At 49.2% G+C, this 15,485-nt stretch overlaps 1 protein-coding gene across 1 annotated transcript in view; it reads right to left on the bottom strand.

Moving 5' to 3' along the window:
* Window positions 1-15,157: 15,157 nt before the first annotated feature.
* Window positions 15,158-15,485, bottom strand: part of SRGAP2 (SLIT-ROBO Rho GTPase activating protein 2) — a 211,606-nt gene continuing 211,278 nt past the window's right edge. The window contains exon 17 of the mRNA XM_028488127.2: window positions 15,158-15,258. Within this exon, the coding sequence (XP_028343928.1) occupies window positions 15,158-15,258 (101 nt within the window). The remainder of the gene's footprint in view (window positions 15,259-15,485) is intronic.

Here is a 15,485-nt window from a genome sequence, read left to right on the forward strand (position 1 = left end):
ATAACCTGGGGACGAGGGGACAACTTTTGGCTGATAAGGGCTGAGCCTCCTGACACCCTTTTCCTTCCTTTTAACAAGCTCCAAAACCTCGGCACGTTGGGACTATCTTCTTAAAGCTGTGAAGCGCACTCCGTCCTGGGGCGGCAGTAGGGGTGGGTCTCCTCTTCTCCCCACGCTCTCGGGGAGTTTTGGAAAGAGACCCCCACTCTCCCCAGCTGCCCCCTTCCCTTACGTCCCCAAAGAGGAGCACCTGGACCACATTCCTTGTACAGGTTTTGCCATTAATGCCTGCAGGGGAGCACCCAGCAAATGTGGGGACATGAAGAGATTCCAGAACCCTGCAACCTTCTGACTCAGTGGTCTGAAGTCCTGACCACCTTTCTGGGATGGCATTTAGGAGCCTTACTGCTCACCTCCCTCATGCCTGCAGGTGAGGCCCACGCGACATCCTCTCCCTCACACCCCACCCTCTTCTGGGCATTCCCAACTCTCCTCCGGAGGAGCTGTGCTCTCACCTGGAGAGGGGATGGGTAGAGCTCACTCTGAGGCACGCACCACAACCCTGCCAGCGCCACATGCATTCCTGGGCTCCCCCAGTAGGAGATCTCTGCCCGGCACGAGGACGGCCTCACCCCTGGTGGGGGTGAAGGGCACAGGCAGTGTGCAGACCGAGTTTCCCCTGCCCGCAGTGCCCAGAAATGCCAGGGCTTTGATCAGGGAGCACCGAGGCCAGAGCCCACACAGAGAGGCATTGTCCGGGCTCTGCTCCTGGGACACACCTATCCAGCTCCTGGCCAAGCTCTGAGCGATGAAGAATTCTCCGGGGCTGCCAAGGAGTGGAAACTCGCCAGCTCTACCTCAGGTGAGAGCTGCCACCGGCTCCCAAAGGGGAGAGCGTCTTGAGAAAGGAAGAAGTCTTCCAGTCTCCTATTTCAACTGTGTGTGCTGCAGACACCGTGTGCTCTGTGTCCACCTGTGCGTCTGAATCTCTCCATTTCTGTCTGTCTCTCTGTGCTCTGCCTCTCGCTGACACACATGCGTGCGCGTGCACAGCCTCACGCTGAGCTGTACGGAGCAGGGGAACAGAAGACTCCGAGTGGTTCGGGATTTTATAAAAAGCACATTTGAGCACCAATGAGTCTGTCCCATCAGACCATGTAATCACAGACTGTAGCAAAACCACTGAAGCACGTCTTGATATTTCCTGGCCCCTGGAAATGCTAAGCCCAGGGCTTCTAGGCCAGCAGAGATGGCCTCATGTGCTCGGAGTGGGGACATTCACGAGGTTGCCAAGGCATGGTTGTGTTCCAGTGGAGCCCAGTGCTTAAACTCCCACAGGCCATCTTTCCCTCAAGATAGGAGGAATGATGGAGACACAACCACAGAGGGGCCCTTCTCAAAGAGGGAACTGTATGCCAGGATGCAGAGAGGGCTCCTGTGGGTTACCCTCAGACCCAGGCTGTATTGGTTTCCTCGCTGCTATAACAAAGCACCACCAACTAGGTGGCTTAAAACTGAAATTACTGTCTCTCAGTTCTGGAGGCCAGAAGTCTGAAATCAAGTTGTCAGCAGGCTCAAGCTCCTTCTGAAGCCTGTAGGAGGATCGTTTCTTGCCTCTTCCCAGCTTCTGGTGGTTTGCTGGCAGTCTTTGGCTGTCCTCGGCTTGCAGCTGCATCACCCCCATCTCGGCCTCAATCTCTACATTGCCTTCTCCCTCTATGCCTGTGTCTTCACATGGTCATCTTCACATGACACCAGTCATATTGAATTAGGGGACCATCCTACTCTAGTGCAACCTTTTCTTAACTAATTACATCTGCAACTACCTTGTTTCCAAACAAGGTCACATTCTGATGTACTGGGGGTTAGAACTTTGACATATTTTTTTTTGCGTGCGGGGGATACAAGTCAACCCATAACACAGACCCTGGGCCGTATTGGGAACCCAGAGACCTTAGTCTCGAATGGATGTGGGTTTCTCATGGACACCATCTCCAGAGGTCAGCAGCAGACTGGCAGAGGAAGGAGGCCAGGACCACCTCCCTACTTCTACTAGCCCTGCTCCTGGCCTTCTCGGTCCCTGAAGGTCACCACCAAAGGCACCATCTCGGACAAGGGGGTCAGGCCCAGAGGCCATGGCAACCTATGTCCAAAGATACAGTCTTTCTTCCACTTCAGCCCAGAGGAGGTGAATTCAGCAGATGGAACTGTGCTAGGAGATTGTTTTCCAAAATGCAAAAGCTACAAACCTCCCCTTAGTCCCCAGGGCTGCCATAGTTAGTTCCTGCCTGACCCCAGTTGCCAAATGCACACACACACACACACACACACACACACACACGCACACACACACACAGGCACACACACACAGGCACACAAAGAGACTAATTTTTCTGAACCAGAGGCATTCTGTTGATAAGGAACCCTTAAGGCCCTTTCACCCCAGGGTTGTATGCAAGATCCCAAGATAGTGTGGAGCTCTCCACTTCAGTCTCCCCCTCGTCCAGCTGAAGCCAGGATGTGGGGTGAGGATGGGGCAGGTTCCCAGGATTCAGAGCCTGGGTTACAATGAGCTCATAGGCCTCCCTTGTGGTCATTCCCAGGTCAGTGAAGAGCAGCTTCTCACCCTGCATGGCCAAAGCCACTACTGAGGCCCGAGGGGAAGCATGACAGCCTCTGAATCCAGGAGCCCTGTGTCCATGCTCTGGGTACCCCAGGCCTTCTTGGACAAGGTCAACCTCAGAACAAACTTACCACTTCCCCCGTTCCCCCTCGGGACCTGGCCCGTGCTATGAGGAAATGGAAAGAGGATGGACTTGGAGGAAGGCCTGGCCTCCACTCACTGCTCAACCAGCTTTGTGACCTTGGGTAAGTTATTGAACTCCTCAGATCATTAATTTCCTCGACTATATAGTGGGAATAATAGCCTGTTCATAGGGCTGCCATGAGGATTAAATGGGGTCCATGATGTAAAGCACTGCACAGGAGGCCTGGGACAGAGAGGCCCCCAGTTAATGTTCCATCCTACCTCTCCCAACACTACTCTGCCGTGTGGATTCCTTCCTGCCCCACCGAGCTCCTGGTGGGTCATCTGTAGTCTCACCAGCTCCCCCTAGCTAGCCATTTCCAAACCAAGCACACAAATAGCTTTTAGTTTTAAAAATAATTTTGTTCTTAGGCACTACAGAGAAATCTGAAAAAACACATAATGGAAAAGAATATGAAAAAGAATGTATATATATATATATATATATATATATATATATATAACTGAATCACTTTGCTGTACAGCAGAAATTAACACAACATCGTAAATCAACTATACTTCAATAAAATAAATTTTTTTAAAATTAAAAAACAGAGACTTCCCTGGTGGTCCAGTGGTTAAGACTCCACGTTCCCAATGCAGGGGGCCCAGGTTCGATCCCTGGTAAGGGAACTAGATCCCACATGCCACAACTAAAGATCCCGCATGCCACAACTAAAGATCCCACATGCCACAATGAAGATCCTGCGTGCCGCAACTAAGACTCGGAGCAGCCAAATTAATTAATTAATTAATTAATTAAAATAAATGAAAAAACAAACAAACAAAAACCACTATCACCACCACCACACACACAAAAAAGTACATTGGAAAATTACAATGTTACAAAAGTTTTTAAGCAGGAGTAAGGTCTTTCTGAGCATGTCAGTGGGGACAGTCCTCAGTCTTGGGGTCCCTGCCTTGGCTCCCTTCTCAGATAATTCTTCAAGAGTCCCCCATTCTTGTGCTGGGGGTCCCTCCACTCAAGACCAACCATGTCCACTCAGAGACCACGTAGAATGCTCTCTGTGCCTGTCTGTCCCAGGCCGGCCCGGCCCTGCTTCACCACCTGCAGCCCCACTGCACCCTGCAACCTCGACAACCCCTGCTCCCCCAGCCAGAAGCACCTCTCTCCACACGGCTCCAAGATTTCCCCTCGGACCTCAGGCCCTCTAGTGTCCTCTGCAACCACACGGCCCCTCTAAGCCCCCAGGGCTGCAGCTCCTGAAGTCCACCCTTTCCCAGCCCTTTGCTCTGGGCCCTGCTCAGTATTCAAGAGGACCAGCCACTATTAAGCATTTGGAAGGGGGTTAGTATGAATTGGTTGAGTGAATAGAGGCAGGAATGAATGGTCTTCTGCCTTTTGCTGAAGTGGAGAGACCAGAGTGTGAGTGCTGACCTACCCCTAGGCTAGTGTCCTAACTCCTGCATGCCTCAGCTTCCTCTCTAAATGGAGCCGATGGCAGTAGCTGCCTCACAGGGTTGCTAAGAGCATTAAATGAGGTAATTACGTAAATCATAACACAACACCTGATGCAAACTAAGAGATCAATAAATACTAGCTATTCATATTAACTGGCTAAAATCCTAGTCAATCTCACCAGTAGCCACAGCATCTGGCATCCTCATCCCGGAAGCCTGTCTGTGCACATCCCATCACTGCCCACTGACCTTCCTCCAGACCTCCACTGAGTCCTGATAAAAAAGGCTCTGATGCATCCTCAGACCCCAATTGAGCCCCTCTCCCCAGCCTGAGCAAGGGAGGCCCCTGGTCTCGGCTCCCTGCAGAGGTGAGGTGCCAGGTGTGCATGGAGCCTGGTGAGGGGCAACTCTCCCCCACCTCGGAGAGGCACCTTTGCCCACCCGGGATGTCTCTCCTCCCCGCCTTCCTACCCACCCCCTCCAATATTTGAACTTCTAAAATCTTGCTCTAGTTTCAGAAAATTGTTAACCAAAATTGATAACTTCCAGTATTAAAGAGGATGTGGGTAAATGAGAAGGTTCTTGCCTTATTGGTGGTACCAATTTCCTGCAGGAATTTATCCTCAGTGTGTATTTATTTGTATCTAAATACGTCTCCACTAAAAGGTTCATCACACAGTTATTTACGGCAACAAAATACCAGAAATACCGCCCATCCATCTACAGGGGGCCAGCTACAATTATGGTATATTTAGCCATTATATAACATGATGTAGATTGGTCAGCTTGGAAAGATGTCCACAAGCATATTATTGAATGAGAAAAAGGCTGTGTTTCGTGATCCTAATTATATAAAAACATATACATACTTACATATACATTATGCATAGAGAGAAATTTGGAAGGCAGGTGATATGCTTGCTCTGAGTAATGGGATTTCAAGTGTTTTTCCTCCCTTTATAGTCTAAATTTTTATTAAAAATATATATTCTTTTTTTTAAAATTTATTTTTGGCTGCACTAGGTCTTCATTGCTGCGTGCGGGCTTTCTCTAGTTGCGGCGAGCGGGGGCTACTCTTCATTGCGGTGCGCGGGCTTCTCATTGCGATGGCTTCTCTTGTTGTGGAGCACGGGCTCTAGGCGTGTGGGCTTCAGTAGTCGTGGCTCGTGGGCTCTAGAGCACAGGCTCAGTAGTTGTGGTGCACGGGCTCAGTTGCTCCGTGCCGTGTGGGATCTTCCCGGACCAGGGCTCGAACCCATGTCCCCTGCATTGGCAGGTGGATTCTTACCACTGTGCCACCAGCGGAGTCCCAATAAATATTTATTCTTTATATTTTTATAATGAATATATATTCTTTACTCATATATATTTTATAATGAATATATATTCTTTTATAATGAATATATACTCTTTACTCATATATATTTTATAATGAATATATATTCTTTTATAATGAATATATATTCTTTACTAAAGGTACAAAGAAAAATCATGAACCCATATTGCGGTGACAACGGCTACCATTATTCACTACCTACAATGTGTTAGACAGCTTACATACATGATGTCACATTAGCAGTACTATGCCTGTATGACATGTTTCTACCCCTATTTTTTATAAAGCAGACTTTATTTTTTAGAGCAAAACTGAGCAGAAGTATAGAGTTCCTATATACCCTCCACCCACCCCCACGCCATGTGCACAGCCTCCCCCTGTACCAACATTCCCCACCAGAGTGGCACATTGTTCTGATGAGCCCACACTGACCTGTCGCTATCGCCCGAAGTCCATCATTTACATTAGGGTTCACTCCTGGTGTTGTACATGCTATGGGTTTGGACAAATAGATAATGACATGTATCCACCATTTAGTATCACCCAGCACAGTGTCGCTGCCCTAAGTGTCTCTGTGCTCCGTCTATTCATCTCTCCCACCCCACTAAATCCTTGGTAACCAGTGATCTTTTTACTCTCTCCATAGCTTTGTCTTTTCCAGAATGTCACATAGTTGGAATCATACAATATGTAGCCTTTTCAGATTGGCTTCTTTCACTTAGGAATATGCATTTAAGGTAACTCCATATCTCTTCATGACTTGAGAGCTCATTTCTTTTCAGTTCTGAATATTATTCCAGTGTCTGGATGGACCACAGTTTATTTATGCATTCACCTACGAAGGACATCTTGGTTGCTTCCAAGAGTTGGCGATTATGGATAAAGCTGCTGTAAACATCTGCGTGCAGGTTTTCACGTGGATGTAAGTTTCCAGTTCCATTCTTCTACTCCTGTTGTAGAGATGAGGAAACTAAGGCTTGGAGAGGTTAAGAGACTTGTTGAGAGCCACACGGCTGGTGAGTGTGGCAGAACTGTGAAGGGAAATCCATCACACCTGGCTGCTCCTCAAGAGCCGTTTTCTGGGAAACCATCCCCTCCGCTTGGTCCTGGTCCTCCCTACCATGCGCTACTTAAGGCCAGGGTTGGGCTTTATTAGGGGTGGGGGTTAGGGGGGCCCAAGGCCAGAAGAGGGCACGGGTCAGAGGAATTTGGGCAAGGAGTGCTTTTTCCTCTGCGCTAGCAGGTAACAGCAAGAACGTCCCTCCCCAAGGCCTCTGCCTCATTCTGGGAAGTGCCAGTTCACAGCTTGAGTCTCAGCTCAGCCAAGCCACTCGGCCTGGGAGAACCCACCCGGACTGTCTGCCTGCTCTGGACTGGTCCTCCATCCACGGCCCCTTCATCTCTGGGAGGCTACGAACTACTCGGGCAGCAGCCGGAGGTTCTTGCGCTGAGCTCCTCGGAGCACCAGAAAGGCCAGCTCTTCAGTCAAGGTCAAGCGCCACAAGTAGTGGGCGCCCGGCCTTCCCCACGCGGGGGCCCAGCCTCTGCAACTCTGCACCCCGTGACACCCAAACAGAGCCGACCGCCCCATCGCGTGGAGAGATGAGGATGGTGGGAGAGTAACCAGAATGCACACGGGCTCCGAGCACCAAAACGCGCCCACCTGTCTTCTGTAAGTCAGGCATCCTCAGACAGGCCGTGTGGCCCCTGAAGCACACTGTTTAATGTGCATGATAGAGGTCTTTTAGAAAGGGTGCAGGCGGCAAGACACTAAACCAGGAGCTTCGGAGTACACAGAATCTGGCCTCCAGAGCCACACAGATCAGGGTTTGAATGCAAGCCCTGCTTCTCATTGGGTATGAGATGCCTGGACAATTTACTTAACCTTAGTAAAATATGGAATCTATTTTCAGCCTCAATTTCCTCATCTGCAGAATGGAAGTACTGATCTCTTCCTTTGCCAGCAGATGCGTTGCCAAAATTAGACAGAGTGTATGTGAAGCATCCAACGGTGCCTGCACATGGTAGATGTTCACCAGACGGTAGCTGTCACTTTCAACCCTGGGACTCCTGAGTCTGGGCAGCCAGATTCCTGCTGACTTAGCGTGTGATGCTAGCCCTCAAATCTCTCAGTTTGGAGTCCTCTTCCAGTGTATTAACTAAGAAGAATCATGGACTTTCTTGCTCACCTAAGTTCCTCTTACCTGCCCCTACCTGCCTCCAGCCCTGCCTTTGGTGGCCCAGGGGAGTGAGGCAGGTACACAAGAGGATGAGTCATGCTGGAGAGAGGGAAGGCAGAGAGACAGATTTGTCAAGCTTGGAGGGCTGTGGCCGTTGCCAAAATCAACACAATCTATACATTTTTCATACTCCTGGTTAAACTTCTAGTGAGGCTGGCAGCAAGAGAATGGAAACTCCCCACTCCTGGGGTCAGACATCCAGCTCAGGACATCTGCATCTTTATGTTTCCAGGAAGGGACCTGAACCCCAGCCCTAGGGAGACCATATAATGTAGTTCATTGTTTCAGAGGACAGGCCAACCCTGAAGGCACCCAGCACCCCGAACCCCAGCCTGGAGGGCCTGGAGACACACAACTGCCCCCGCGCACCACACAGCCCCAACTTACACACACACACACCACAAACACACACACACACACCACAAACACACACACACACACACACACACACACACACACACACACACACACACACACACACACCCCTACAGACTGTGCCAGAATGCAAGCCAGGAAGCCAACAGGAAGGGTCAATGTTATGGTAGAGGAGTGGCCTGGAAGCCAGGCCCATGTCCTGGGTCAGAGAAGCCAGCCTTCCCGTAGACAGCTGGACTCACCGGGGTGTGGTCTTTGTGCAAAGAGCCGCAAGGGAATGCTCAAGTCTTGATCAGATGTTGGGTCCCCAGGTAAAATGGATGGCGGGGATGGGTGGGCTTTATGGGAAGCAGGCGCCCAGGTCAGGCAGGTGGAGGAAGCAAGTGCTCCGGGGAGGGCGGTGCTGAGGAGCCTTGAATGAATTGAGGACATGAGGCCACCCCGAGACCTTGGGCCCCACCCTCTCACAAAATGACCCATCAGCGTTGTGTGTGGCAGGGCTGGAGGGGTGACGTGCACTCTCAAGCCACCCTTTCGTACTGAAGGGAAAGGCAAAAGGTCCTGCTGAGTTGCTGCTCAGGGGCCAAAGCAGATATTAAAATTCTTCCTGGGGCCTTAGTTCCTGGATCTAAAGGGTCCGTTCTTTATCCCCTGAGCCTGGCTTCTTGGTGGTCACATTTCCAAGCAGGCCAGATGTGACCCCTGCACCCTCTTCCCAAACTTGGCACACAGGCTGGCCTGCAGAGGCACATCCTGCCCCACAGGGGTGGGTGTGGGTGGGTGTGCCTCTCTGTCGGGCCCATTATTCATCTGTCTCCAACACAATCACACACCCCTAGGCTGAAAGCACCAACAAAGGGAAGGCCCAGGCCAGGCCAAGCCTGTCGGGTTGGGGAGAAAATAGGGATAGGCGAGTCTGCAGGCCCTCAGCGCAAGGGGCCGGTGGAGGGAGGGAGGGCAGGACAGTTCCTGGCAAGTTCAGATGGGTGATGCAGGGAGCAAGGGAAGTGCCAGGCGCGCCCGCCCTGTGCCCAGCGAGGCAGGGGACAGGGCCTGACCCCAGGGCACCTTCCCACGTGGTCTGTTTCATGCCACTTCGCTCTTTGGGGGTGCTACACCCTGAAGCATGCCCCCCACCCTGCCTTGCATGGATGTGTATATATGTTTAAAACTATAAACAAAATTAATAGGGTTGAATCTACTTTTAACAATTCATGCTTCTACTTTAGATAGTATTAACTAACTCCCTGCCAGGACTACGCTAGAACTCTTCCTCCTGTCAACTCTACCCACACGCCCTGATTTTCACTCTATTATATTATTTACACTTCCAATGTTTATGACATTTACATTCTGTTGTAACTATAAATTGCATGGTTGTCTAAAATTAACTCTACTTTAAAATTGATTCCGTTTTTTTACAACAGCAAAACTATTTTTAATTTTAATTAATCTTTTGGTTGACTGAAATTTTTGGTATTATATTTTATATGCCTTATGTTTGCCAATGATGCTTCAAGCACCTTAAAGAGATGTGCCCCATTTTACTGTCCTTTTAATACTGTGGCACTGGGGCCTTATGCATGAAAATGATGATCAGGAGATGTGGATGGAGAAAATAGAGATGGGTAAGTACGCAGGCCCTCAGTGCAACAATACAGAGCATCTCTGAAAAGCTCCCCTTGGCCGATAGTGGTAGCAGGCAACAGATTTTGGAAAAATGTACAAGTAAATGACATGAGGTGGGGTCCAGGGTGGGAAAGCCAAATGAACCTCATTCCTCACATGCAAGTGTCTGTAGGAGACCTGTCATCTGGACCCTCTGACATCATATCCAAAAAGGTCCAAGTTGTATTTAGGGTGTGGCCATGAAGATAGAAGTGCAAAGACATGGCACAATATTTGAACAGGGACAATTAAAGTATGTGCACCCACAAGGACACACATACTCAGAAAGAGAGAGTTAAACCTTTTTATGACAATTATGTCTCTTATCTTTCCACATCTACCTAATTACTAGTCAGTTTTTCATGTGTGCAAGCATGCATCCACTCAACATGTATTTATTGGGGGCCTACCAGAGGTCAAGTACTGTTCCAAAGGACAGCCAGTTATATCCAAAGACTTGTGTAAACGGAACAAGTGGATGAAAGGAATATATATATATATATACACATATATATACATATATGTATATATATATATATTCAAAGTTATATATTTTAATACAGATATTAAAATCCTGTTTTGATTGTCACCACAGGAAAAGATAAATCCTATTGACAGAGCATCTTAAGAAAAAATATTTTAAAACACTGTAGATAGCCATAAAAAAGAACGAAATAATGCCATTTACAGCAACATGGATGGACCTAGAGATGGTCATACTGAGTGAAGTTAGTCAGACAGAGAAAGACAAATATCATATGATATCACTTATAGGTGAAATCTAAAAAATACCATACAAATGAACTTATTTACGAAACAGAAATAGAGTCACAGATGTAGAAAACAAACTTATGGTTACCAGTGGGGAAAGCAGAGAGGGGGGTGGCAGGGAAGAGGGATAAATCGGGAGACTGGGACTGACATATACACACTACTATATATAAAATAGATAACTAATAAGGACCTACTGTATAGCACAGGGAAATCTACTCAATACTCTGTAATGACCTATATGGGAAAAGAATCTAAAAAAGAGTGGATATATGTATATCTATAACTGATTCACTTTGCTGTACAGCAGAAACTAACACACAATGTAAATCAACTATACTCCAATAAATATTTAAAAAATAAAATAAAACACTGTAGACAGTTGGTTTTAAGGGAATTTTACAAACAGCAACAAGCCCATGAAAACTAAAGCCAGTGTGGAGCTGCCAGATGCCCTCTCGGCTCAGGTCACCTCAGAAGGGGCATCCTCCCCCTCTAAGCATGTGTCACTCTGCTCTGGGTGTAGGAGAGACAAAGCAGGTGGGGTCCCCCTCTCCAGGGCTCAGAGCCCCCTGCACCCATCCCTGGGGCCCCTGAGGAGACACACGGAGGAATCTGGGCAGCTGGCAGAGAAAGGACGTGGGCCTAGTAGTGAGGGGCAGAGGTGGAATGAGGAAGGTGAAGGCTGTTTTTGGTGTTTAGCTTTTGTTTTTAAAGCAAACACCATCTTGGAGAGGGGGCAAAGGGTTGCCTAGCCTCTTGCTAAGCTTGAGTATATTTTTGGTAGTGTTCCACAGACCCCAAAGATAAGGACAGCCAAACAGTTTTGCAAGAAGTCTGCCTAGGCATCTGCAGACCACAGGGCAGGAGATGAAGCTTCGAGAGGTGTGCAGATGTGAATGCACACACAGGTGCGTGCGCACAGGTACGCCAATCCGAGTGCCGGGAGGTCACAAGAGGCCGGGAGCAGAGAGGTTCAGTCCTTTACGGGACAGCCAGGCTGCTGCATCCAACTGGTTTTTCCACACCTGCTCTGATGTCATTTGATTTCAGAGTGCCATTCATCAACTGAACATCAACCAACCGGGTGAAAGGAGACTTTTGCAGGAGGAGAAAAGTAAATAGATTACGTCTGAGGCCTTCTCTGCAGAAGACATACAAAGGCTTCTTTACAGCTGTATCCCTGTAGCCAGGACCACCAGAGACTTCTGGAGAGAGCCAGGCCTGTGTCCCAATGACCCCTGAGCAGCCTTTTAAAATGATATATGACTCGCTCCTTGGCAGCATGCTTGCTTAGCTCCTAATGATGTCCGGTGGGCTAATCCAACCCCTGCCTGTTAATTAAGTGGCATGGTAAACTCAATGAGAGGAATTTTTCCAGAGAATGTGTTTAAGAGTTTTGTGCTCCTCCTCTATTTCTGCCTGAGCAAACCTTCAAACCCTATCTCTTTCACTGAGATGTGGGCGGCCCACCTTGGCCCAGGTAAGACGGAAGAGCAGACAGCGTGCTGGGGGCTTGCATGGATGACCCAGTGTGAGCCATCGTTAAAAGTCTTTCTGGGAGCAGCTGCCCATGAGGGGCCTGCTCTGTGACCAGCATCATGTCGAATGGTTTCCGTCAATGTCACGTTTAACACACATGACACCTGCTTGAGATGGGGATTCTTTGCTCCATTTTACAATGGGAAAAACTAAGGCTCAGGGAGGTTAATCTGTACAAGGAAGGCCCTACCACCTGGCACCCACAGTCCAGGCTCAAGTTGCTCTGGCTCATTTGCAGCAACATGGATGGGCCTAGAGATTATCATACTAAGTGAAGTAAGTCAGACAGAGAAAGACAAATACCATATGATATCACTTATATGTGGAATCTAAAATACGACACAAATGAATATATCTATGAAACAAAAATAGACTCACAAATATAGAGAACAAACTTGTGGTTGCCAGCGGGGAGGGAAGGTGAGGGAGGGAAGGATTGGGAGTTTGGGGTTAGCAGATGCAAACTAGTATATATGGAATAGAGAAACAACAAGGTCCTACTGTAGAGCACAGGGAACTATATTCAATATCCTGTGATAAAGCATAATGGAAAAGAATACAAAAAAGAATATATATATATGCATAACTGAGTCACTTTGCTGTACAGCAGAAATTAAACACAACATTGTAAATCAACTATATTTCAATAAAATTTTTTTAAAAATTTGGCCTGGCTCCAAGCCCATTCTCTTAAATACTACATTACAGGTCGCTCACAGAGCTACTGCAGAGCCCACGGTCCACAGTCTACCACTCCCATCATCTTTGACCATCCTGTCTCGCCCCTCCTCTTCCAATCAATTCAACCCAAATGCTAACACAAGTTAAACGAGCAGTAGCTGCAGTGCAGTATTTACCCAGACCTTAATGCTGCCACTCGAGGCCTGATTGATTTCATTAAATCTATAACTCCTTGGGCTGAAGAGCAAAGGAGCAAGGAAATGCTCCATTGAATAATTCTTAAGGAGGGAGGATGGACACGCAGACACGAATGAACATTAAATCAAGGAATTCAGTCTCCAGCTGTCCTCTGCGTGAGGGTCACAGTATGTATTAGGCTATTGATGAGGATAAATTATTCAGGCTGGCTAAACAGTATTTGTCTCCAAATGGGGATTAGATCTAGTGGAAGTGAAATTCCCACCTTTCAAGACGCAAAACTGTAATCAAGAAAATTACATTTTCCACAGTTAAGATCACATTGCCTTTCAAATTCTGCTTTCACAAACTTAACCCAGAGATGACTTTTTAGTTTAGTTCCATCCCTAAGACTCAGTGTTGGGCCCCACCCAGATGCCCACCTGTCCCCGAATGTGTGTGAGAACAGCATGGAGACAAAAGGGGCAAGGAGCCCAAGGAAAGCTGATGGGCTCCAAAGATCCAGCCATCAAAGAGAAGCAGCTAGAGGCCAGCAAGAGGAGTAGAACCCGTCAGTGAGGGGTTCCAGGTCTGACTGTGCAGCTCTAAGCCTTAGCCAGGGGCCTGACTTCTTTGGGCCATCTCATTTGTGAAATAGAATAACCCCTTTCCCACCCCTAACATACAGAGATCTGGAGGGAATAAATGATATTTAAAACAAACAAAAAACCCAAACAAACACAAAGCCCTTGGATCTTTAGCAGAAGAGCGCTGCAGAAATCTAAGATGCTGTAGCTAGTCTGATCCAGCAGGAAGAATGCTAGGCTGGAAGGCAGGTGCCCGAGACCCTGGTCCTGCAGCTGTCACCAATTTTTGTTGGCCTCAGCCTCCTTCGTTTGAAAAAAGGAGTAGATGACCTCAGATTCTATGAAAACTGAATTGCTACAGTTTCTCCTCCTCATCTTTCACTCAGCCCACACTGTCCCGTTATCCTTCCCCAGCAAGGACTGTTCTCACCCTAATTAGTGCTCCGGGAAGGAAGCTGCAGCCCAGTCACTGCCTGAGGCTGGAGCTCCTGTCCAGCTGTGTTCCGCCTGCAGCCTCTGTAGCCCCACACAGTCTGCATGTGTGCCCTCCATAGGCACCTCCACTAACCATGCAGGTGAGATGCCTTTGCCTGGGAAACTTCACTGCTCCGGGGTCCTCGGAAGGCTGACTCAGCAGCTCGGAAGGCTGACTCAGCAGCAAGGTGTGATGCCCCTGGGAGCTATAGGATGGGAGCACCTGAGCTTTGGCCCTGGGGAGTCAGGGGGGCCAAGGAGTGGTGCTGAGCTCAGCATTAAATACCAGGCTGCCAGGGGGCTCCTGCACTGCCTTGCCCATGGGAGAGGCCTGGCCTCCGAATCCAAGCCCCCGCTGAGCATTCCCAGCTGGAATGACTTAGACCTACCTCGAGGAAGCCGGGCCTTGGGGTGGAACCTCTGGAGGGCCTGGAGCTTTACTGAACCCAAATGACTCTTAGGGAGCCTGCGGAAGAGGCGCTGGAGCCGTGAGGTGACCGTTCCGAAGCAGGTGGAGGCCGCCTCCTCAGCCCGGCCCTCGGTCATCCCGCTGGGCTACGGGATATCAGTAGCTTCTCTCCAGGCCTGGCATCAGGGACAGAGTGACGAAGGGGGGGAATCACTGGCCCCGGGAGGACTCCGGGCCTCGTGTGAGCCAGGCTTTGCTCAAATCAGCCCAGCCTCCCAGTTCCTCCGAAGGAAGTCACGGGCACTGGGGACCCCGGGCCGGCACCAGCCAGCCTGCCCGATGCCTCCTCTTCCCAGCTGAGGTCCTATCCCCTCCACCTCCCCCCAACGGAAAACTTTCTATTCCTGGGGCTTTTAGCTTGATAAGATAAACATGCCCCCACCAAACAGGCTGCAGAAAGAGCCTGCCCTGGGCCTCACTTCTCAGGAGCGCCTGTGAGTCTGAAAATCAATGTCTCCAAAGTTTCAACAGACGACAGAAGTGATCCGTTACCTCACGCTGGTGCCTGGCCCAGGAACTCGTTAATGGATTTCTTTGGGGATGTCGGATTAATAATGCTTTACCAGCTGTACAGGCTCCCAAGGGACAACCGGACTAATTCACATCCTCCTATGCTAAGCCCAGGATGGGGGAAGAGCTTTCAGCTGCCCAGGCCCGTAGGAAGAGGTGCTGCCTTAAGAGGGTCAGACCATTTATCCGAGAGCGGATACCTGCGCAGAGAAGAGGCGACAGGAGTAGGAGGAAGAAAGAGAAGAGAAGGATAGAGTCTCTCATGAAGAGGGCAGAAAGGTTGTTCTCTTGCCCTGACATGGGGCTCACAGGGTGTCCCCTAAACAGTGACTCCCAGAAGAAACCGAGTCCTGGTGCGGAAGTTCCCAGAGGCCCTGTCACCCAGGCCAAGAAGGGCGCTTGGCACTGGACAGGCAGCAAAGCCTTC

The sequence above is a fragment of the Physeter macrocephalus genome, chromosome 4 (assembly GCF_002837175.3).
Source record: "Physeter macrocephalus isolate SW-GA chromosome 4, ASM283717v5, whole genome shotgun sequence".
In the NCBI taxonomy this organism is placed as follows: Eukaryota; Metazoa; Chordata; class Mammalia; order Artiodactyla; family Physeteridae; genus Physeter; species Physeter macrocephalus.